This window comes from Anolis carolinensis, chromosome 1, assembly GCF_035594765.1.
Source record: "Anolis carolinensis isolate JA03-04 chromosome 1, rAnoCar3.1.pri, whole genome shotgun sequence".
NCBI lineage: Eukaryota > Metazoa > Chordata > Lepidosauria > Squamata > Dactyloidae > Anolis > Anolis carolinensis.
The window spans coordinates 251643771-251668667 of NC_085841.1; the positions used below are offsets into that span (position 1 = coordinate 251643771).

The window sequence follows — 24897 nt, forward strand, 5'->3', positions numbered from 1 at the left end:
TAAAAGTAGGTTCACAGGCTGAGTGTGATTTTTCTCATCAATGAGTATCAAGATATTATATCCTCAGTCTTCAGCCATTTATGTAACATTCCTTAAAATGCAGCCTTTATTTAATGCGGCACATTTAAACGAGGAGTTGGGTTAAAAGCTCAAATACTGTATGTTTGTGAAACAAGAAGCCTCTTACTTCAGGTGTCTCTTTATATAGTGCGCTCCAGATATTTCGGTTACAAATCCCATTGTGCCTGGCCATGGTTGCCTGATTATTGATGGGAGTTGTTGTTTAAAATATGTGCAGCACACCAGCTGTTTCAAAAATGTTTCAAAAATGCATGGTGGTAAAGAAAAGGGAGGGTGCTTTGATGTTTGTTCATTGATACTTTCCACAGAAAGTGTATCAGTGAATTCCACTCAATTCTTTTCTGCAAATTCAGTCCAGTGAAGCATTGTGAAATTTATGCCAGTCTTTCCTTGAGTCACAGTTAGATGCTGGGCCCTAATTTACAGTAACGATGCCTGAGGATACTCTATAAAAATGAAAAACAGCAAAAGTCAGACTAAATGGGAAACAACCTCAGAAAAAATGACAAAGATTGAAGGAAACCTCTCTAGAACAGGGCAAAAGGGAATCTGACTTCAAGAGCCATCTGTTTTATGCATAATTTGAATAATCCCTTTCAATTAAGATTAAAACCAGTTTCATATAAAACATCTGTTCTCCAATTTCAGCATTTGGGGGAAGGAAAACACTAGGGAATAATGTGAACCCATCCATCAGGATTTTATTTTATGCATTCTGAATTGACGCTTGGTTGCGCAAGCTGATGTTGCTAAGTATGTTCAACAATGCTTATTATCTTAGTAATATCAAACCAATCCAGTTTTTAGCTCACCTTATTTTTCCACTAATGTCTTTGAGATGTACAGCAATCATAGTGAGTTATGCTGCTAGGTTTCACTAACTCCTCCTAGGAGAAATTTAAAGCAGATCTCCCATCCCAAATAAATGAACATGAGCAGAGAGGTTTGTCGCTGTGAAACCCATGTAAAACTGAACTATTCAGTGCTGGAAGAAGTGATTAAATCTAAATTCAGGGGGGAAAAAAGCTCTTCTTTCACATATCATTAAACCAACCACAATTGTAAGGCTAGTGATAATGTTTATCTGAACAAGACAAGTGTCTGAAAATCCCTACCATCACTAATGTAATTGCATTGCAACCTGATTGAATTTGATCTGTTCTATTCTGATACCTTTGGGACATGTCAGTGTAAGAAGAATGCATCCATATTTACAGACATATATTTTAACCTGTTTTACCTTCTGATTCTTATCACACACCGTTTGTTTTCCATGAAACAGTAAAACAGAAGGATTTATTTCTTCTATTTTCATAAATATATTGAAGAAAGTTAGTAGTCTTCATCTATTACAAAAAAATAGCCTTAGACAGAAATTCATTTAAAGGTGTAAAGATCTCACCAAGCTACTGCATTTCTGAGAAATGCCAAGTACTTTATGCAGTGCTATGTTAAGCAATGTTTTTCAAGAAATGCTTGATGTGTGATATGCCACTGACATCCCTGTCATAGATGTGCATGGTTGGTTGATTCATAACTGGTGGTATGGGAAACGATTGAGAATACCTTAAAGGGGGACACATTTTATATAATCTTTTGTTATAATGTGTGTTGTGAAGGTGCTGTAGCATGAAACTTGGAATATATTTGCTTCCTGCTGTGGATTTTGAGAGTGAGACTTCCTAATCTTACTCTTAAATTCTTCAGCCAAAAATATCAAACATCATGACACATGGACACTCATCCCTGCTGTCTTTGAAAGCAGTAATTGTGAATAAACTACTGTTCTGGGGCAATGCATACATGGCTTTATTTTCTTGAATTACATCTAAACAATCTTTTAGACAGCACTGCTCAAACTGTGTAGCAGAAGGTTATCCACAAACTGATTACTTCAGTCCAAGAATCAGCAGAGTCAGGATGTAGTTATGGCTCCCAGTGAGTCACAGTCTGCCCAGACAATCTGGAACACAGAGGTACATGTGACCTGAGAGCAAGAAAACAGCTTGAATTTCACCTAATATATCCATCTGTCCTCGTGCACTGTAATTGTCTCTTCCACCTGTTGCAAAGCAAAGGGCACACAAACACTAACTCCTACTTGTGTGTTTTTTTCTTCTTTTATTTGGCAGGATCAGAATTGATTCAGTAATGTATCCTCCCTCTTTCTACCTCATTAGTCCAGTCAACAAGATGGTTTAATAGTACTTAAAAACATCTGGTCCAGAACTGTTGTCCATGCTGATCTAGTCAATGCTATCTCTTACTCCAAACACAAGCTGAGCACCAGCCCCTGAATCCTAAAGCAAGCTCTTCTTCTAAAAGGAGACCACATCTTACACAGAGTACAAATACAGTGCCAAATCAGAATCTCTATAGTGTCTCTTCTCTTATTCTGATCATATGTCTTTTTCTATAATACTAGCTGTGCCCGGCCACGTGTTGCTGTGGCGTTGTCTGGTGGTGTTGGTGAGAAATTGTTGAGGTAGTGGTGGTATTGAATGTCTGTTGTATGGTTGTCTTTATGTTTAGTATGCACACTGAAGTGGATTATATGGCAGTGTGGAGTCAAGATAATCCAGTTCAAAGCAGATAATATAAGATTCTAAATGGGTTATATAGCTGTGTGGAAGGGCCTTGAGTCTACACTGCCATATAATCCAGTTACAATCTGATAATCTGTGGAAGAGGCCTAAGTGAGGCCTAACTGTGCCTGTCCCCTGGGCTGAGTAGATTGCTAGGAGACCAAGTGGGCAGAGCTTAGCCTTCAAACTGGCAGCAATTGGATAAAAACTATTATTCCTCTCCCTGTAATTAGGACTTTCTTTTTCTTTTTGTTGTATCAACCTAGAGCCGTGAATGATGGGTTGTGTTGTCAAATTTCGAGGTTGGGGGCCTGTAGTTTTGTTGTTTGGTCCGCTGTCCTGATGCCGTCACTCTTTTATATATATAGATTGTCCCATTTTAATTGTTGATGTGTGTCATGTATCAACCGTTGTTAGCAGAATTACCCCAATTCCTACAATTTTTTGTGTGAAATTGATTGGTTCTGAAATCAAACTTTCCTTGTTGACATATTCCACTCTTCCTATAATATGTTGCATTACTATCCATGTCTGTAATGTGGAGCATTGGTAGGGAATGTGATCCCAGTCATCGGGTAAATGATCTGACATATTACAGGGTGGAAAGTAATCATATAGCTATGCTAGTTCTGAGAGCCAGTTTTGAGTAGTGGTCTGAATGTGGAACTAGGAACTTTATCACACTACAAAGCTATAGCACTTCTGTTCCACCAACTGCAAGGTTCCACCTTATGGAATACTGTGATTTGTAGTTTAGGGAGGACCTTTAGAATTCTCAGTTATAATACTGTAATATTTCACTAAACTACAAATCCCAGGATTTCACAGGATGTTGCCATAGCAGTTTCAGGAGAATAGTAGTGCTATAACAATGTAGTCTGAAAAGGACCTAGGACTCTGGAAAACAGCGTTCAGATCCCTGCTTGACCATGGAACCTCATTGGGTGATCTTGAGCAAATTATACTTTCCCTGTCTCAGAGGAAGGAAACCCCCAATGAATCAAGAAACTCATTATATGTTTTTGCCTCAGGGTCACCATAAGTTAGAAATAACTTGAAGGAAGACGACCACCACCACCACAAGAACAACTAGTGTGGTCACTATGTTGCATTATAAATATATTGTTTGAAAAATATTCAGATGGTTTTTTCCCCATAGTCGTATCATCAGCCTTGCTAAATGTAACCTATAGGCAAGGGAAAGAAAATGTGAGTACTGCTATCTAATTTAATAAGGAAGAAATCTCATAAAATGGTCAGGAAACACTGTGTAACTTTCACAGAGAACATTATGTCCTACTTTCCCCCCTTTAACCCAAGTGAGCACCAGGCCAATGCCAAACATTATACAGCTGAAAACCAGCATGTGGCAAGAACATACTTCTCCTAGCTGTGTTGACAGGTTTGATATTTCACTACAAACAACACTCAACTTTTCCCTCCCTCCCCTCTAACAGTTTCTCATCCTCTTATCTTTCTGACTTCTCCACTCTCTTACTCTCTAAATTTCATGTATGCTGACAATATGGATGTCAACTGGTCATGATTTATAATTCAAACTGCAGTCTATGTTAGTAATATGTAATGAGCAAAGCACTTACTTTACATCATCCTGGACTTGTTGAATATTTATGATCAGAGCACTTACAAATTTAGGCAACTGTGTGTTGATGGTATTTTCTTATTTGCCATACCTTTCCTCACCTTTTGTCATAATCTGCAACAGATTTTTTCTTTTCATAAAAGTGTTAATATTCCAATTTATGATATTATTTATTTAATGGTACTTTAGGAGAAACAATAGGAGCCCGCAGTGGCACAGCAGGTTTAACCACTGAGCTGCTGAACTTGCTGACTGAAAGATCAGAGGTTTGAATTCGGGGAGCCGAGTGAGCTCCCGCTGTTAGCCCCAGCTTCTGCCATCCTAGCAGTCTGAAAACATGCAAATGTGAGTAGATCATAGGTACCGCTTTGGAAGGATGGTAATGGCGCTCCATGCAGTCATGTCGGCCACATGACCTTGGAGGCGCATATGGACAATGCTAGCTCTTTGGCTTAAAAATAGAGATGAGCACCAACTCTCAGAGTTGGACATGACTAGACTTAATGTCGGGAGAAACCTTTCCCTTTACTAGGAGAAACAATATTTGATTTGTTTCTACAAATACTGATAGAAATTTCTTTGTGTTAACGGTACATCTTCTTCATTTATGTGATAATCAGCCACCTGAATAATCAGGGACATATACATTATCTTCAAATCTACACCAATAGAGAGGATTTAGGCATGGAGAAACCTGTTTGATGGCAGAGATTTTGATAGTACATTCTAGTCCTAGAGTTTACTAAAGTACCTGGCTTTTGCACCAAGAATCTTCTTAAGATGTTTCAAAGAACTCTGTTGCTTTGTCTGTACGGGTTGAAACATCCCTTATATGAAATCCTGAAATCCAAAACCCTCAAAATCCAACATTGTCCACATTGGTGGCTGAAATAGTAGCACTTTTGCTTTTTCATGGTCCACTGTACAAAAACTTTGTTTCGTGCAAAAAAAATTTAAAATAGTGTGTATCAAAATTATCTTTAGGTTATGTGTTTAAGAAATGTGTGAATGATACATGGACATTGTGTTTACACTTGGCTCCCATCTCCAAGATAATTTTTAAAATCCCAATTTCGAAACACTTCTGGTCCCAAGCATTTCAGATAAAAGATACAAATTGCATTAACAAATTTGGCCTGTGTTCCTTGTTTTTTAAAGATGTCATTTGTGACTCCCATTGCACCCTGACACTTTGAGAATTCTTCTGATTTTTATAGGATTACTGTAGAATCAGATTCAAGAGGTTGAATCTCTTCTCCATCTCTACCCTTGTTACATATTTTATTTTCTCCTGCTTAAGCTCATGTTAATGTTTACTCCTCCTTTTATTGAATGCAGACCTGTAGGTGCTTTTGTCAAAGACAGAACGCCACAAGATCAAAGATAACAGAGTTTATTGGATTACAGAACTCAAAATGCCCGTAAAATACAAGGGCCAGGCAGTATTCGCCTTTAAAAGCAAAAAGGGGCAAGGAAAAACGTTCAAAAGATAAACCGGATTAAACCGGAGTTTAATCCGGGTAAAAACAAAACAGCTTGCTTCAGCCTGGGGATAAACAAAACAGAAGCCGGGGAACAAAGTGTTCAAAAGAATGCAATTAATTGGCAGCAGATTCCTCTCTGCTGCCAGCACTGTGCTTTGAGTAACTTGAGTCACTCCTCCACACAGCAGGCAAGATTTCCAATACACACAGATCAGCCGAGGATTGAAGCAGTAGAGTAGACCCAGTTCCTTTCCGTAGTTCAAGCCAGAAGCAGACGTTTGTAATTTCACCAAGTCCGAGTAGGGGGAAGTCAAGCCGTGGTCAGTTCAGTCCGAAATCCAAAGCAGGAGATGGCGTCCGTCAAGAAGACGACGGAAGGTCAAAGCTAATGAGATTAAGCACAAGTTTGCACAAACAAAAGCCCACACAATTCCTCCCGCCGTCTGACCCCAAATTCCAAAACAACTTACGTATCAGCACACGAAAACACACCAGTCTTCAGGAAAGCGTCCCACACAGATCCCAAGCGTTCGTCCAGATTACCTTGCCCAACGCAATTTGCAATTGCTCCCAAGCCTCATTTTATGCCAGTTACAAATCCTCATCACTATCAGCTGCCCTCCTTAACCCGGGCGTTTCCTCATCACTTTCCTCATCAGAGCTGGAACACCTCTGACTACGCCCCACAGCATCCCCAGCTGTGGATCCCGTCCCATCCCTCCAGCTTGTCCATGGGTCTAATCCTGAAGGTCCCCATTCATCTTCCATCCCATCATTGCCAGTGGCACCCAATTCCTCCCTCACCCGAGTCCAATCCATCTCATCCTCCTCCGAGCTAACCAGCCCCTCCTCCATTCTCTCCGTAAACCCCTCAAAAGACTCTTCGTCAGATGGTGCTGCAAAGATATCTCGCAGTCTCTTTCTTTCTCGCTCCTCGAGAGTATCTGACTCTCGAGGAGTCTTACGCCCACGTCTGCCAGTAACAGAGCCATGAGGCTCAATCATAACAGCTTTGTAAAAAGCCCGTAAAAGAAAATGGATAAAATTTGATGGGAGAATTTATTACTCAAATAAAGAGATGCATTCATATTGCATGGGGAGGTATGAATCTGTTTACCTGAAATATATTATATTTCACCTCTTTTCCCTGGCTTTCACGCTTATCACTTATATACATATGTGAATAATAATTTGCAGTCTTGAATTTTGATTTGCATATGATGATACTTAGATTGAACTAGGGTCTGAGTGTCACAGACAGAACGCCACCAAATAAGGTTCAACACAGTTTATTAAAGTTACAGAACCAAAAATGCCCGTAAGAAACAAAGGGCTAGGCAAACACTTGCCTTCAATGTCAAAAGATACTAAAAACGGTTCAAAAGATAAACCGGATTAAACAGGAGTTTAATCCGGGTTAAATCAAAAATGCTTACTTCAGCCTGGCACTTTAAACAAACAAAAGTTGGTAAACAAAGATTCAATGAAACACAAATAACTGGCAGCAGATTCTTCTCTGCTACTCAAAAGCTATGATTGAGTAACTAAGTTGTTACTCCTCCGTGCAATGAGCGAACTCCGGGTCCAAACACATCAATCAGGGTAGCAGCGGTCAGCAGGGTCCCAATCCGGTCCAAGGTCGAAAGCCAGGTACAGACGTTTTTAGTTCACCAGTTCCACCGATAGCCACAGAAGGAATAGTCCGAGGTCGTAGTCAGTCAGTCCAGCGTCAATCCAGAGTAGGCAATTAATGTCCGTCAAAAAGACGACGGAGGTCCAAGCTATCAAGATTAAACACAAGTTGCACAGGAAAAGCCCACACAGTTCCTCCCGCCGTCTATGCCCAGTGTCCTTGGTAACTTACGTATTCAGCAAACGAATCACACCCGTCTTCAGGAAATTCCCCAACAAGAGCCCAAGCGTTCGTCCAGATTACCTTGCCCAACGCAATTAGCCATTGATTCTAAACCCCATTTTATGCCAGTTCATAACTCCTCATCACTATCAGCTGCTATCCTAATTCCAGGTGCCTCATCATCATCATCCTCATCAGAGCTAAAACACCTTTGACTACGCCCCACAGCATCCCCAGCTGTGGATCCCGTTCCATCCCTCCAGCCCGTCCACGGGTCCGATCCTGCAACCCGCCAGTCGCCTCCCATGCTATCATTGCCGGTGACACCCAAATCCTCCCTCACACGAGTCCATTCCATGTCATCCTCCTCTGAGCTAACCATCTCTTCCTCCATTCCCTCGGTAAAACCCTCAAAGGAGCCTTCGTCTGTTGGTTCTGCAAATAAGTCTCGAAGCCGTTTCCTTTCGCGCTCCTCAAGAGAGTCTGACTCTCGAGGAGTCTTACGACCTCGTCTCCCAGTATCGGAGCCATAAGGCTCAACCATAACACTGAGGCTGTAGTTTCTTTCTATAGTTAAGTAAAAATAATTCCTGTTTAACTTCACATTTTGTTTTTACTTAGCAGTTGGTTTCTCGTTTGCCTGTTTCTATTAGCCTCCCTCCCACCCCACCAAAAACCTGGGCTGTTAAATGTGGTTCTGAGTAACTGAGCATATAAAAGGCCAGTGGGCCTAACCCATAGTACTGCCCCACTGGTTCTGAAAAAACTGGACCATTATTATAAGAGCCCCAAATTGTACTTGTCTAAAGGTGCTTTTAGATGAGGCAGCCATGTCACCCTCATGCAGATTTGTAAAAACCCAAACAACTTTTGTCACACAATACTGCCTGCCTTGAGTTTCTGTTTTGGTTTGGTTTTGCCACTTCTTTTTATCTTTCTTAAAGCAGAAAATCAGTTATGAGGGAAAGTGCAGAACTATGGAACAGTTGTTACAGCAGGAATAGAAAAAAGCACAATTAAGGCACAAGAATAAGCATTATTCTTGGGGGAGATCAATAATATGTTGGGGGCATCCATTCTTTTTCCTGCCTTACTTACATTTCTGAATTGACTGTCTTGCACAGAAGCCCTCTGAAGTGTTTTTGCCTTCTTTGTTGTGTTTTGCCTCCTGTTGTTTTTTTGTCTCCTACATATATTTTTTATAACTGATGTATTTAAAATATCAAAAATAGCTCCGCATTTAGCTGTCTGCTCTGCTTCTCAACAACTGCTTAACTAAATGCTTCCTCAGTCTCTATGCTCATGTGGAATAGTTGAACTGTCCTATGATCTTTCACAAGAAAATCACAGTTATAAGCTATGATCCCAACCATCTCCACACCACCCAGGACTGTATTTTAGAGCAGAAGAGCAATTATTGATGCTGTTAGAACATACATGTGCCTAAATGGTAACAACTTACCATGTTCTTTCTATATGGTCTAATATGGGCAACTGGATGGTAGCTTTCATAATAGAGTCAGATAATTGGTTTCTCCTGATCCACAGCTAAACTTCAGACCATCATTTTAAAAGCTCATTGTATTTCTTATACATTATAGTATGTTCAGAAAAGATTGGATGGAACAGCTCAGCAGTGTTTCTGGAAAGGCTAGGAGAGCAGCATGACCCTTCAGATGAAACTTCAAATAATGTTCAAGCAACTCCTTACTTGAAATAACTTTCTGCCTTCAGTAAAATTAGGTAGAATTAGCCTGGCCCTTCACCTCACTATGATGGGGCCATCACTCTGTATCCTAAAGTGAGAAAAGATGAGACAATATTTTTAGTAACTAAAGATCAAGATCAAAGAGTGTGGATGTGCTAGAGTTCAGATGGTCTGTACTCCTGCCTAACTGGTCTTGTCTCAGAGCATTAAGAATATAATAAGCTATCAGCAAGAGCTGTGTGATAAATTGAATTTATGTTAGTCCTTGTCTGAAGCACTAGGGTCACAGATAATTGATGGGGAAGCTTTGGATGTTTACTGTACTACTACTTAGCCGAGAGTCTTTCTCTTGAAGCTGTGGGCAGCAGGTGTGTATGTGTTTATATGTAGACTGTAGAATGGCAAATGCTGCAACTAGAAATGGGGGTATAAGGTGTGCCAATTAACAATGGGACCATAATCAGTGCAAGTCTTGCTCAGATAACTATTGAACATTTAGAAAATGTGATCTCTGTTTTCTACGGACTTACTGTAACTACAAGGCAGGTTGGCCAGGAACTGGAATCCATCACAGTTGCACTAACCCACAGAACTAAATGGGAAGTGGTTGACAGACCTCTTCTAGTTCTGTGAAACCTTTTGGGGTGGTCATAATAAGCCCTAGTAAAAGTGGTAAAGAAAAATCCTCTTTCTTGGAAGCTTCCTGAAGCAGCAATCTTCATTTTTGACTTAGTTGTTTAGAATTAGATGCTGAACTTACTATGCAGCTGAGTATATTTGAATATCTAGGTATTCTGTCTTTCTAATCAAACATCCTACTATATACTGTCTGGGCATGTATTCCTCTTCCTTCAGTTTGGCATTCAATTCAAAACAGAATAACTTGGCATAATAGAGGAAACATGGACACCTAGTGGTTTTATGCAATGCATGCAGGTTGTGTTTAACTTTTCTTGAACCGAATTTTTAAAAATGAAGTGGTTGTGTTATCTAGTTGCATTACAGACATATAGAAACGAGAAGCTGTTGAACATGATTCCAAAGAAAGGATGCTTGCACCTTTCCCTTAGTTGTAATAGACATCAAAAGGTTAAAATTTGTGTTGAGCCAAGTGGTACATTCTAAAAGGACATGATTTGCCAATTTTTGCCAGAGAGAAGATATGGTCAAAAAGCTCAGAAAGAAACAGGCAGGAAAGGCAAGAGTGAAAAAAGAAATAGGAATGCATTCATCAATGGTGCATGGGTTCCTGTTTCTCCATGGATATGGCATGCTTAGTACATGCCCAAAGAACAAGTTCTGAAGCCATTTGGTTGTGAACTATATGGCACAAAACCAAGAAAGAACATTGCAAAGGACAGATGTTTCCCTGTGGACATAATCATATTTTATCTCATAAATCAGCAATCTATATTATAAAGTCAATGTGAGCTATATAGATCAGTGAGACCAACATAGGCTCAGACAATTCTGTTGTTTCCACTGAATGCAGCAGCAGTCTTTAGCATCAAAGTTCCATGCATGTCCCTTAAGTGTAGGTTTAATCATATTTTTATTTTTTAATAATTATGTTGTAATTTGTAATTACAAATATAGATTATCTGTTGATATAATGGAGTGCAACAGAGCTTGTCTCACTGAAATAATTTAGCTTGATTTTTGCTTTCTCTTGCAATTTTAATATTTGTTGGTTGTTTGTAGTAATAAGGTTTTTGTTTTAATCATAGGTCATTAAAGGTTAGAACATAACATATTTTAATGATCTACCTTTGGTTATCCATACGGATTTTCTCCAGTTTTTCTATTGCAAAAATGAAATAAATTATTCAATGTATAATAGACCTCCTACTGCTAATAAAGACATCATTGAAATGAAAAACAAGAAATATCCTATCGGCATAAGTTGCACTTTAGCTGGATTGTGTTAAATCTTGTATAGATTGCATTTAGCAGCATTTGTGTTTCCAAATGTAATTTTTCCAAAGTTCCTTTGCTCTATTGTCCCCTTGGTCTCATTTTAGTTTGACAAACTAAAGCAAGTGACTGCTTTATTTAATTTGGTAACACACCATTAACATTAATGGCACTCTTTAGCTAACAATTATGGTAATAATCATTGTCTGTCTCCCAAGAGAAGGAGTAGGTGTCCTATGGGCTCAATCACTTTAAAACGAGCCATCTTGCTATGACTATTCCTTTTCAAGGGAACAGATTATGAGGAACTCAGAAATGTGCCTAGTTACTGCAAATTGGAATGCAAGGAAACTATGAACATTGCAGATAGAAGGCTTGTTAAGGCATTCATTTGAGTCAAGGATGCCTTTGTTTTGTTTCTTATGATCTCTCATCTAAGCAATGGCCAGGGTCTGAACCTGCTAGGCTTTAACAGAAAAAAGATGTCATGGAGTGTGCATTTTTCCTCCTCTACTTGCTAAACTAGACGTAATATGGGAAATCCATGATCAAATATTCTGCCTTAAGAAGAAAAAATGAATGTCTGTGTCATGGGTTTACATGAACAAATCTACAGGGAACTACATAGTACTGGAGATTATTGATCTGACCTTTTCCTCATTCAGTGTTATTGTCTACTCAAGGAGATGAGCATACAAGTATCTGTATGAAATAGCTGTAAGCATTTTCGATTTGGACAAAGAGCAGCTTCACCTGGGGCAGGCTGATTCTCAAATGGACTAATGAGAAGAGTTTATCTCATTTGACTCCAAAAGTGAACTCCAGTTGGATCCCTATAATGGCTATTTAATCATTATTCCAGGAGGTTGTACTAATTACGGTAATCCTGCATTACATTTAGTTTATCCCTCAGACTATAGCTATCACCAATAACAGGATGTTAAGTAATCTTAGGATGTGTACACTGTCAGGCTGCAAACTGGGAGCAAGCTATAGAACAAACTACCGTAAGAGAGGAGACATAATTAACTAAGACTCTGAATAATCGCAATGGAAATAATAATGTTAATCAATGAATCTGAGTAGTGGAATCAAATGCTATATCAAATATCACTATGTGACATATTCCTCCTCTTTCTCACTCCCGTTTTCTCCCCTCACAGTTGTCTGGAGGATGCGAACTAACTGTGGTACTACAAGACTTTCTTGCCAGCCACAGCAGTGAGCTGAGTATACAAGTGGGACAAACTGTGGAGTTACTAGAAAGGCCAAGTGAAAGGCCAGGCTGGTGTTTGGTACGGACAACAGAGCGAAGTCCACCTCTGGAAGGCCTGGTCCCCAGCAGTGCCCTTTGCATTTCCCATTCCCGAAGCAGCGTGGAGATGGATTGCTTCTTCCCTTCGGGAAAAGGTAGGCAAAAATTGAACACAGCTGATTTTTCTTTCACTTTACTTCCACTAGCAAAAAGAAACCTAAGGTGCATACAGAAATACATAATTTCATTGCAAGAGCATCCTGGAGAGAGAAAAATAAACAAAACCCTTATTCCCCTGCTACACATTGATTAGTTTAGAAAGGAGCACATTCCTTTTTGTTCTGTAAAGCTGTGCTGCTAAGAGAATTTTATATCTGTTTTATCAGTATGACTTGGCTTGTGACCTTGACCAATAACTCTTTCCTCTAGAGAAAATGGAAAAAAGGTCCACTGTTCTTTATAAAACCTTGTGTATTCTACTGCATCAAGGAGGATTAGGACTGCAGAGAAGACTTGGAGCTGTTGGGACTCCAAGAGACATGTCTCCCTTGAGACATCCACGATAAGGCAGTGTTCTCTCTGGTCTCCTGACAAATTCCTAGAAAATATGGCATTCAGTTATAAATACATTTCCTCCTCTTCACTAAAAAACAAAAACCAAGACAGAAAGTTCTCACAGTGCAAAATAAAAAGTCTTAAGACCCTGACTTTGGATTAATTACAATAGTAGATAGACTTGTAAGTCTGATGTACACGGATTGATAGCGGGTAGTATGTAGAAACTGGTATACTTGATTAAATGAAATCTAAAATAAGACATTGTTTCAGATCTTTAATGCTTTAATGTTAATGCACTAGCAGTTTTGATTGTGCTCATGAGGTATAAATCCAAAACAGTTTCTGTACTAAATCTGCATTTTGCTTTATAGCTACAGCAGCCAACCACTTAAGACAGGCAGTCTATATTTGGGGCTCTGAAAACATGAATCTTGCATAGTGTTGTTGAGAAGCACTCCTAACTGCTGCCACTTTATGAAGTTTTGGGAGTAGCGATAGGTCCTAGAGAACCAAAAAACTATGCCCTCTTTGGAAATGAGGAAGCAGATATCCATCTATAATGCTATATAGAAAGTTTGCAAAAGATCTGACAAAAGGTAAAGGAACCTGGTATGGATAAAGAGCCCAGGATAGCAAATTTGAAGACAGTGGAGTCTAAAACCTAGGAGCTAAAAGAGAACCAAACAAATCTCCAAGGATACCTGCCATAGATGTAGGGGAAATGTCAGGAGAAAATGCTTCTGGAACATGGCCATACAGCCTGAAAAACTCACAGCAACCCAGTGATTCCAGCCATGAAAGGCTTTGACAACACATTGTGTGGTTAGAGTCCTCACTGGGGCAGGACAAGCTGAAGGATTTTTTATTCTGAAGCATACAGCATGAGACCAGCACCCAGAGCTAATGGTCAAAGAGCTATCTATCCACTACCATTATCACCCCAATCCATTGACACATCATTTTATTTTCCTGGTTGTTTCCATGAGAAAAATGAAAATGAGCATTTTGATGTATCAGAAAAACATTTAGGCAAGCCCTTCACTTTATAAAATACAATCATAATATGTTACGATCTTCTCGTTTTATGTGGGAGACTCATGTCACAAGGATGGGCAAGCCCAGAGGTCTCAGAATCATTTCCCTGGAGCCTCTGGAAGCTAAGCCAACCTCTTCAGATGAGAACAGAAAATGATGAGCCTTGTGGAAATTGGGGGGGGGGGGGGGGGGGACAGTCTGCAGTTTGTGAACCAGTCTTATCTTATAGAAAAGGCTAGTGAAGTCTCAAAAGCATGCATAATATATTTTATGCTTTATGAGTTGGCCTAATAAAAATATAGCTGCTTTCCAGATTTTGTATTTGGTTGTATTGTTGCTTTTAATCCAGGCTGCTCTTTGTTACAAATGAGTGTGCTATTCCCAATTCCATTCACAAGAGGGCACCACTGAATTACATGGCTAGGGATCTAACTCAAATTGTTTCAATCAAATACTGTAAATATAGTATCTTTTAAGAGTGTCCATAATTGCTCTGCAACAGCCTGATGGAGCATCTTTGATGACTGTGATTGTACTTGCTCCTCTTGCATCTTTTGCATTGTGTTGCCTTTCTTCAGCCCAGACCAACATTAGTATGAAAATGTGAGCACTCTAAACTTGCTAAGACCTTCATGTGTCATATTAATTACACACCCTAAGGAAATATTTGAAAAGACCGCAGCTTTTGACAAACTTCACATTGAGCCTCAAAACTGGCTGTTAGAGAGAAAACACTTTGGTATCTTCCCATCCTTTTGTCATACAAGTTGCATCGCCACCAGACCACAAGCAGATGCCTTGATAGAAATCATATTGAACTCTAGTTTTGTTGTGATTTTTGGAACAGTAAAGCAGTGGGAATACAGTATTTAATATAGAAATTCTTAGCGCACATTTATGATTTATGAAATACTCATTCTGAGCACTTTAATCCACTTTTGGTACATGTATAGTTTTTACAATAGGTAATAGAATTACCCCCCAAAATCTATCTCAATGTAAGCATGTTTGTCTCTTTCAGAGTCTAACTGTGAGCAACAGGAAGGAAAAGCAGTTATCTTCCGTGTTATTATAACTCCTGGCATAATTTAGTTACCTGACCCAAGTAATTTTATGTGACTCATACAAAGAAATAAAATTCATTTCTTATAAAATGCTGGAAAATCACAGAGAAAACTGAAGCAGAAGATTACGTTGTGTGGATTCCCGGTGAAATTTGAGGGAGGATGGTTCCATATTAAATGCCTAATGGGGAAATAGACTTTTGAAAAAAAATGTCTCCTGTTAATGTTACCCTAAAGTAAGGTTGCAAACAGTGTTAGAAAGATGAAAAATAGCATGAAAATGTTTGGATTTTGATAGAACTAGGTTTCTACCACAGACATCCTGGAGGCTTTTTTTTTGTTTAAAACATCTATTTTGGGCTACAGGCAAGCTGTTTCTGCACACATGTGTATCCAGACTTGTGTTTGTTTACCAGATTTGAGAAACCAAAGGTATCATTAAAGTTAGCTGATCTTGCTGAATGCCTCCTGTAAGATACTCCTAAAGAACTGGCAATTCATCAAGTTTTTTATTTCCTCTGAAAATGTTGTCATAAAGCAGGAAAGACTATTTTAGAAGAATAACTCTGTTGCTATTCTATTTAAAACCTTGAAAGGTTTGTTTATAGGGTAGATAGTGCGTGCCCACCACATTTCCTTCTATTTTCAAAAGGAGATAGAAAGCAAAATATGGTCCTTTATCAGCCTGATTAAAAGCCATTGAGCCATAATACACTTTGACTTCATAAAATCACATCTTGTTTCTTCAGCTGCCTCTAAAGGAATAGTGTTTTGGTATCATGAAAGGTGTGCCCAGAGCCATCAGATATGTCAGTACTCTGACTGTGGAATAAGCACAATGAGGCACTTCAGACACATGTTGAAGGGGCCTTGGCCAGGCATATTTTCCACTCGCAGAATGGGGTGGGAAATATACCAAACCTAGAACGAATATACTTATTTCACCTCCAATTACAACCAATACAGGCCTGTAATGGCTTTGGGTTTGTCAGTTCATCTACTGTGGTGTCTCCTTCACTAATAAGTAGGCAAATGTGGATGACATTACCCCCCCCCCCCCCACACACACACACACACACACACAAAGACACATTGCAGGAGTGAAGCCCTCCATTGCACCTATTCATACAGAAAATGGAGACATTTAAAAAGAGAAAGTGAGCAGAAAACCTTTCCTGTACAATGTATTTCACGGCCGGAATCACTGGGGTGCAGTGTGGTTTCCAGGCTGTATGGCCATGTTTTAGCAGTATTTTCTCCTGACATTTTGCCTGCATCTGTGGCTTGCATCTGAAGATGCAGGATCCTCTAAAGATGCCAGCCACAGATGCAGGCAAAACGTCAGGAGAAAATGCTGCTAGAATATGGCCATACAGCCTGGAAACCATAGAGCAGGCCATTTCCCATACACTTCATGTTTTAAAAAAGACCTCACCTGGGCCTGAAGTGGCTGAACCGGCCACTCTCAAATGGTAGAAATACACTCCCTTTTAAAGAAATTTTTTCACTGTGGGGCAAGGAATTTCCAAACATGGTGGATATGTCTTCCACATCTCCTTGAATGCATTTTGGTGCATTCTGGGCAAAAACACATTTTAAACCTTGCAAAAATAATTGGCCCTCACAATGGTAGTCCTGGGCTTTCTTAAAATGTTGTAATTTTGTTTGTCCCCTGTGGTTTTCTTTGCTCTCCCCCCCCCCCCAAAGGTCAACTTTTCCAGGTGAGTATGCTAATTAAATTGGGGGGGGGGGGGGAGAGACAGGAATCCTTCCAGAATGGCTTTTTCCTCTGAAGATTATACTCCTGCAAACCTTTGCTGGTCCCTCTTTGAATGATACATTTTGGCACCAAAAACCAGCAATCAGATGAATGAAATGACTATTAGTTTATGTAATGGACTGCAGCAGAGAAGAGACAATGGGATGCCTGACCTTATCATGACTAAAAGAAAAATTGAAAGCATCCTTATGTCTTAAGTAAACATATAAGATGCAGTCTAGGTTAATGGTACATAATAAAATATGCCATGCAAGAATACTGACTAGAACAGGGCTGAAGGGTGGATTTGGGTGGGGATCTAATGAGGCTTTTATGGAAAGAGAAGGCATAATGTCACATTGCAGTGCTTTTCTGTGGCATTATTATTTTTATTGCCTTGTCAGAACTAATATACTTTCTCCCTTCCCCAATGATTGCTATGAATAGAGTCTGTATCTGATGCTTGGAAGTAGAAAAATAATTTTGGAATATCTGTATTTGTGTGTGTGTATATACACAGACATATATAAAACACAACATAATGATATCTTGGAGATATAGCCAATATAAATCCTCTACTACCCTAAAATATTAACACCAAATTGGGAAAACAAAACAAAACCAGCAACAATAGCCATTGTGAGCTCACAAAATTAGGAGATATTTATAATTTATTGATGTATTTCTGAGAACAGTCCTAAACCAATAATAAAATTGCCATGCCCGGTGGCTCTTCCACTGCAAGACCAGAGTGCACCCCTGGTCTTGCAATGGAATGAGTTGTAATGTCATGGCAATGGCTGAGCAAGTAGACTGTAGTCAGTAGAGCTATACAAAACTCCTTTTATTTCTAAAGTCTTCTAAAAATAAACAGTCTTTTATAGTATAAACAAAGAAATCTAGAACCAGCCCATACATTCCTCTCTGAAGTAGCATCAATTGTCCCCAGATAATGCATTTTCATAAGCATAACAGCTGAGACCCTGCATCCCATGTGCAGAATGTAACATGCAGCTCCATGCCTCCCTCTCCTTCCAACAGCTGTCAAGCCCCATGAAACATTAAAATAGTCATTTGATGGCAGGGGGAAGGAGGGGCGGGGGACTGAGCTGTAGGATCTCTACTCATCCCCACTGCAGTTCTCTTAAGTCAAGGAAAGAAAACCCACCCCATTGTTTCTCTTCCTTTTCTCTGGAGAACTGCTTTCTCAGCCCCCCTGCCCCCAAACAGCTGTTTTGCAGTCATAGTAGTGTCCAGCAGGACTTGACAGCTGCTGTGAAGGTGGTTTTGGCTAGAGCTCAAGAGACTAGTAAATAGTCTCTTGTGCCCCGTCTAAAGAAAGACATGCACTCATGTAACCTCATGTGTATATATGCCACCTATAGATTCTGATGAATATGTACATGACCCTGACCATTGATCCAATTAGCAGCAATTCTGGAGATATAGTTACAGATATTTCTTACACCCTTCTGATCTGGAACTGGTTGTAATTCCATGCACCCCCCAAACATATTTAGTACTTAATACTGGAACATGTTAATGTTCTTAGATAAGCCTTACTGCTGCTGAACATGCACATGCAGTTTGTAATTAAAAAAAGCATCCCAGGTGAGAGAATTCAGTCCCAAGGAAGTAATTTGTCCCAGACTTTCCTATGGTCAGCGCTCTAGTTCTCCATGTCTGGCTATGTGAGGTCCCAGGTCTAGGGTGTACACTTGGAACATACATATCAGTGTGATTATAATAGGTGTGGTATCCATGGCCATCTAGGGTTCAAATTGTTTATTTTGATGTCAGTGTATGCTTGAAATGCTGGAACTGCTTTTCTAGAAAAACACACAAAATGAGACAGTTCTGTCTGTAATAGAAACAGACTAGTTTAAAGGTGTAGTTCTTCCTTTCCCATAAGGAAACTCCATCTGCTCTTGTTTGTTTGTTTGTTTGTTTACACAATAACTTTCAGCAGTACATCTGTAATTCCTTTTTTTGCTGATCTTAAAGTTAGATCAGACAGCTCCAGCAAGACGAGCTAGCTGATTCTCTATGACATTATTCATGAAGGCTTTTTTGTGGCTAACAAGAGTGAAGTGTATGAAGGCAAAGGTCATTCATGTTTTATTAGCATGTTAATAAATATAGCAGCTTTTCTGTAGACTACAGTTACAAAAGTCACTTTGAGCTTACAGTGGCAGCTGCCTTCTCTTAAAATAAAAAGTGTATCATCTTCTTAATGTACAATGAAAGGATACAAAACTCTCCCAAGTCCTATTTAAAGTCCACTTTACTTGGTTGTTATTGTTGTTGTTCATGATGATAATAATGTTGCTGCAGCTGCTGCTGTCATGTTTTAAATGGGGTGGGCAGGTCTGTTAGATACGTGGTGTGAGTTGGTTTGTTTTAAAACCATTCAAACTCAAGTAGAGTAAATCTGAACACATTTGGAGTCTACTTGTTTTCAATATATCAAATGTACTGAGTTGTCAAACCTCTTCACGTGTCCATTTCTTGTTTTCCCAAACTTTGGCAGCTTCATTAACACAGAACAAAGGAATACTGTTGCTGCTATATTTAGACTGATCTTTGCGTCTTCTTCTGAGTGTCCAGGTATAGGTAGCATGGAGATTTTTTTACTGCTAATACGAAAATGTGTGTAAAAAATGATTTATCAATCAAGAGAGAGAAACAGAATCTTCTGAAATCACCCCTTCAACTGAAGAAACTCATATTTACATGTCTGTTTAAAATTGTATCAAACTACATCATGTTTCCTTATGCTCAGAAGGGAAGTACACATCTTTCCTCGTGTTGTAGTCATAATTAGCTTCCCTCTTCATATTTGTGTCATCACACAAGGCTGAAAAAAATAACCAGTGGTTTTACCTGCCTTGAAATACTACAAAAGCATGCCTATTGCAAAATTAACACAGCAGGTTTGGTTAGACTGTTCTGCCAGTAATTCATTTATTTTCCAGAAATGTTGGGGCTGAAATTTAATATAGTAGGAACCTGGCTGCTTAGGGTTTGCTTTTTCCTCCATAATTTGTTGAAGAAACCTGTCATTTGGAATGTTTTCCGCAAACCAAAAGTGCATTTAGCTTTACTGAAAGTGTTGTTTACAGTCAGAGGAACCCATTTGCCTTTTATTTATGTTCCCAGGGGGAAATTCATGCCACCTGTACACTTCCTCAAAAACTGACAAAGGCTTTCTTGTCTTTCCTCAGCTCTAGTGAAACAAAGGTGGGGATTTGGAAAGTTGCATTTGGATATTGGAATAAATATTTGGCAGAGCCAAATTTGATTACAGGTTTCTGTTCCCTATTCTTTTTTTGAATGAAGTGGATGACACACTGCTTGTCATAACCTGTCTTGTTCTACTGAAAGAAACTTACAATTAATTTCAACAGAGGCATCACATGAAATATGTGTGAAATATGTATAGCTCTCTGTTTAGTCATTGTTGGGTTACAAACAACCACTAGAGGACTGTCTGTACAGACTAAAAAAATCGTACTTATAGATGCTCTGATCCGACACATGATGTCTGCAACGATTCATTTGAAATGTGTTTTCATGAGCTTTAATCCATTTTTTTTAAACTTGCCTTTTATCAAAAGGTTTTACATAAAGTCCAGACTTCTGTGTATGTGACTGTCCTTCCAGATGGGATCTCTTCACTGTGTTATTGAAAAGAGGAGGTAGTGGACAAAACTACCTCTGTCATAAAAGTATAGGCAAACTGGCACATGCCGCTGACAAGTACCTCATGTGATGAGGTCATTAGAGAAGCATACCCATAGGCATAAAACTTTGAAATTTCTTAAGTCTCTGGATTCTGGCAGGTACAAAATATATTTCTTGAGGATTGGAAGTATATTAAATATTTAAAATCCGAGGACCAATGTTTTGTTTTCCGTATTTGTTAACAGATTTTTAGATAGAAGTAGACTAGATTATCTCTTGGTCATTATTCTTTTCTAGAATTAATTCTCAGTTATGAATTGTTCCTCCTACATTTATCCTGAAAACATAATCCTAGTTTCTTCTTACAAATGCCACCTTTGTTTTCCCTTTTTCTCTCTTAAAAGAGACTCCTTTATCCCATTTGAAGTCCACTCACGTGATCTCTGGGTTTCTAAACATCCACCCACACTAATCCTAATATTTCTCATCTCCAGGCATTATTTCTAGGCTGGAGAACAAAGGTGGCAGTTCCTTTTCTTTTCTTTTCTTTAATGGGCAGTTGCTGTCCAGATGGCATTTGTCAGTACCCCAATATACACTCTACATAGTGCTCATTTTGAACAGCTTCTTTTTCTTATGGGGAATCATCTTGGAAAAACTTTAAAACATTTATTTCATTGTGTTGTCGAAGGCTTTCATGGCCGGAATCACTGGATTGCTGTGAGTTTTCTGGGCTGTATGGCCATGTTCCAGAAGCATTCTCTCCTGATGTTTCACCCACATCTATGGCAGGCATCCTCAGAGATTGTGAGGCCTGCTGGAAACTACGCAAGTGGGGTTTATATATACTATATCTGTGGAATGTCCAGGGTGGGAGAAAGAACTCTTGTCTGTTAGAGGCAAGTGTGAATGTTGCAATTGACCACCTTGATTAGCATTGAATGGCTTTGTAGGTTCAGAGCCTGGCTGCTTCTTGCCTGGGGGAATCCTTTGTTGGGAGGTGTCAGCTGGTCCTGATGGTTTCCTGTCTGGAATTCCCTTGGGGTTTTTGTGTGTGTGTTGTTCTTTATTTACTGCCCTGATTTTAGAGTTTTTTTTAAATACTTGTAGCCAGATTTTGTTTATTTTCCTGGTTTCCTCCTTTCTGTTGAAATTGTCCATATGCTTGTGGATTCCAATGGCTTCTCTGTGTAGTCTGATATGGTGGTTGTTAGAGTGATCAAGCGATTATGTGTTCTGAAATAATATGCTGTGTCCAGGTTCGTTCATCAAGTGCTCTGCTATGGCTGACTTTTCTGGATGAATTAGTCTGCAATGCCTTTCATGTTCCTTGACTCGTGTTTGGGCAATGCTGCATTTGGTGGTCCCTATGTAAACTTGTGCACTGCTGCATGGTATACAGTAGAGTCTCACTTATCCAACATAAACGGGCCAGCAGAATGTTGGATAAGCGAATATGTTGGATAATAAGGAGGGATTTTAAAAACCCTATTGAACATCAAATTAGGTTGATTTTACAAATTAAGCACCAAAACATCATGTTATGCAACAAATTGGACAGAAAAAGTAGTTCAATATGCAGTAATGCTATGTAGTAATTACTGTATTTACGAATTCAGCACCAAAATATCATGCTGTATTGAAAACATTGACTACAAAAATGTGTTGGATAATCCAGAATGTTGGATAAGTGAGACTCTACTGTACCACCCTTTTCTAAAACGATAGATGCTGGTGTGGTGAGTACTTTGAATGAGTGTCCCTTAGTCCTGGTAAGCATAATCAAACAGGTACAACTTTATCACCACCTGTTTAATTCCTGTGTTCTTGCCTGCTGCTAAAGTCACAGGAGGAAGGCTGGTAAAAGAGGTGCCCAACTCGCATATAATAGCAGAATTTACTGAGAGTATTCCAAATGAATTTATAATCCAGAGGCATCATACCAAAATATACTAAGAAAAAACAAAGACATATCTGTGGCATACTGCAAATAGATAAAAACAACTACCTCTAAGAACAAACAAGGAAGGGAGTGACAGGGAATCACAGCAAAGGTTCAGCATTACTCAGAGATGTCAGTCACACTCTTTCAGTCTGCAAACACAAACTCACTCCAGAAAGGGGGCGTGGAGGGTAATGGATAGTGAGGTCTCAATGGAAGCTACTTCAGTACAGTCAACCCTCCATATCCATAGATTGAATATCAATATGTTTTTAAATATTTATTTGTATTTTATTCCAAAAGGGAAACCTTGATTTTGTCATTTTTATAGAAATGACACCATTTTTGTACACCATAAAATGGGATTTGAGCATCCCTGGATCATGGCATTCATATGGAGTCATGTAACTAAATCTTGCTGGACTCCTAGAGCCTACTGTATTCATGAGGAAGATTGATTAGTGTATATCAGTGGTTCTCAACCTGTGGGTCCCGAGATGTTTTGGCCTTCAACTCCCAGAAATCCTAACAGCTGGTAAACTGGCTGGGATTTCTGGGAGTTGTAGGCACCTTGGGACCCACAGGTTGAGAACCACTGGTCTACATCCTGGAAGAAAATAATCCAGGGAAATCATATATAAATAATGAACCATAATATCAACATCTTCACAGCAGAACCATTTACACATTTAAAGTTGAATTTTCTAATTTGAAGTGATTAAAACACTCACTGCAGAACTCCTGCTATTGCAGACAAAAACCCAACAGGAAAATTCCCTTTCCTCATGTTTCATATACAGAAAGATCTTGTTGTATCTTTGTGACTAAGAGAGAAAGACAAGTGCTCTCTTTCTACTCCATCCTGCAGAATTTGACTATGATGTGCACTTCATGCCTTGAGCATTGAAATTTGATTATCTTTGTATTATGTAATATTAAAACTATTGGCAGCAACAAATGCTATTTTCTCCCATCAGTGTATCTATGCTTGCAAAAGCTGATCGTATTCATTCTCCACCACTCTGCATTGACTGTAGTTTTAAATGTGCCTTTGGTTTTCTCATCTGAAATATTCAGGAGGGAAGTGTCTTCGGTTTACTAGGAGTGTTTTTCCCTGTTGAACATTCCCCTTTACTAGCTATTTGATCTGCTGCAATTTGTTCGCTATTTTAATTAGCACAACACCCTCAAAGCTTCACCTGTGGATTCCTGCATAATAAATCTCTACTCAAGAGACAAATCCCTCCCTGACCCCCCCCTTCCGTTTACTCCAGGGATCAGCTGAAAACTAAAGAGGCAGCTCATCTCAAGAAGGGAAAGTACAGTAAACATTACATTTGGAGAAGATTGGGTTGTCCTCTGTTTCCAGTCCACCACAACCCCGAAACCCTGTATCCAGCTTTCATACTGAATGAAGCTCTAATATTTTTGGCATACTTTTTAGACATGCATCATTTCGCAACACAATAATTCAGTTTTACAAGCAAACTGGAGGTTAAACTAACCCTTTAGAGATATGAACATATACATAAATGGTAATAGCAAAATGTATGAGAACACAACATATCTCGTTAAAACCTTTCCTTGCTATTTTAAAAATACATGATTTATAATATAGTAACATACATTTCCAAGATTTTCCAAGGGGAATATCTTACTGATTAGTGCACCATACTAATTGGCACCTGTGCTGTGTAAAAAATGCATGCAAGCTCATATTGCTTATTTCACATAGACTCAAGAAGTTGCATGTTACCTTCACAGGACGCATCTACACACTGCAGCTAACACACTCATGTGCCCTGGAACACAGTTTGGAAAGCTCTGCCCTAATGAATGGACCGTACTGTATACAGGCAGTCCCCAAGTTGCCAACAAGATAGGTTCCATAGGTTTGTTCTTAAGTTTAATTTGTACGTAAGAACAGGTACATTTTTTAAGTGTAACGCTATCCAGAAATATATGTGTTTTAGCTTTGGATACGACCCAGTGGCGCAATGGGTTAAACCAGTGGTTCTCAACCTGTGGGTCCCCAGATGTTTTGGCCTACGACTCCCAGAAATCCCAGCCAGTTTACCAGCTGTTGGGATTTCTGGGAGTTGAAGGTCAAAACATCTGGGGACCCATAGTTGAGAACCACTGGGTTAAACCCTTGTGTCGGCAGAACTGCTGACCGAAAGGTCAGCAGTTCGAATCTGGGGAGAGCGGGTGAGCACCCATCTGTCAGCTCTAGCTCCCAATGTGGAGACATAAGAGAAGCCTCCAACAGGATGATAAAACATGAAAACATCCGGGCATCCCCCTGAGCAACGTCCTTGCAGACGGCCAATTCTCTCACACCAAAAGCTACTTACAGTTTTTCAAGTTGCT

The 24897-nt window shown here is 39.4% G+C and overlaps 1 protein-coding gene and 1 long non-coding RNA gene across 10 annotated transcripts in view; one reads left to right on the forward strand and one right to left on the reverse strand.

The window, feature by feature from the left end:
- The window catches only part of kalrn (kalirin RhoGEF kinase), a 627264-nt gene that overhangs the window by 503863 nt on the left and 98504 nt on the right, over nucleotides 1-24897 (forward strand). For all 9 annotated transcript variants that reach the window (XM_008109458.3, XM_062971761.1, XM_062971850.1 and 6 more), the window contains one exon: nucleotides 12394-12640. In XM_008109458.3, the coding sequence (XP_008107665.1) occupies nucleotides 12394-12640 (247 nt within the window). The remainder of the gene's footprint in view (nucleotides 1-12393; nucleotides 12641-24897) is intronic.
- LOC134296819 (uncharacterized) lies at nucleotides 5647-6762 on the reverse strand. Its single transcript, XR_010003688.1, has 2 exons — nucleotides 6224-6762; nucleotides 5647-6138 (listed from the first exon to the last, which is right to left on the reverse strand). It is a non-coding gene; the product is annotated as an uncharacterized LOC134296819 (long non-coding RNA).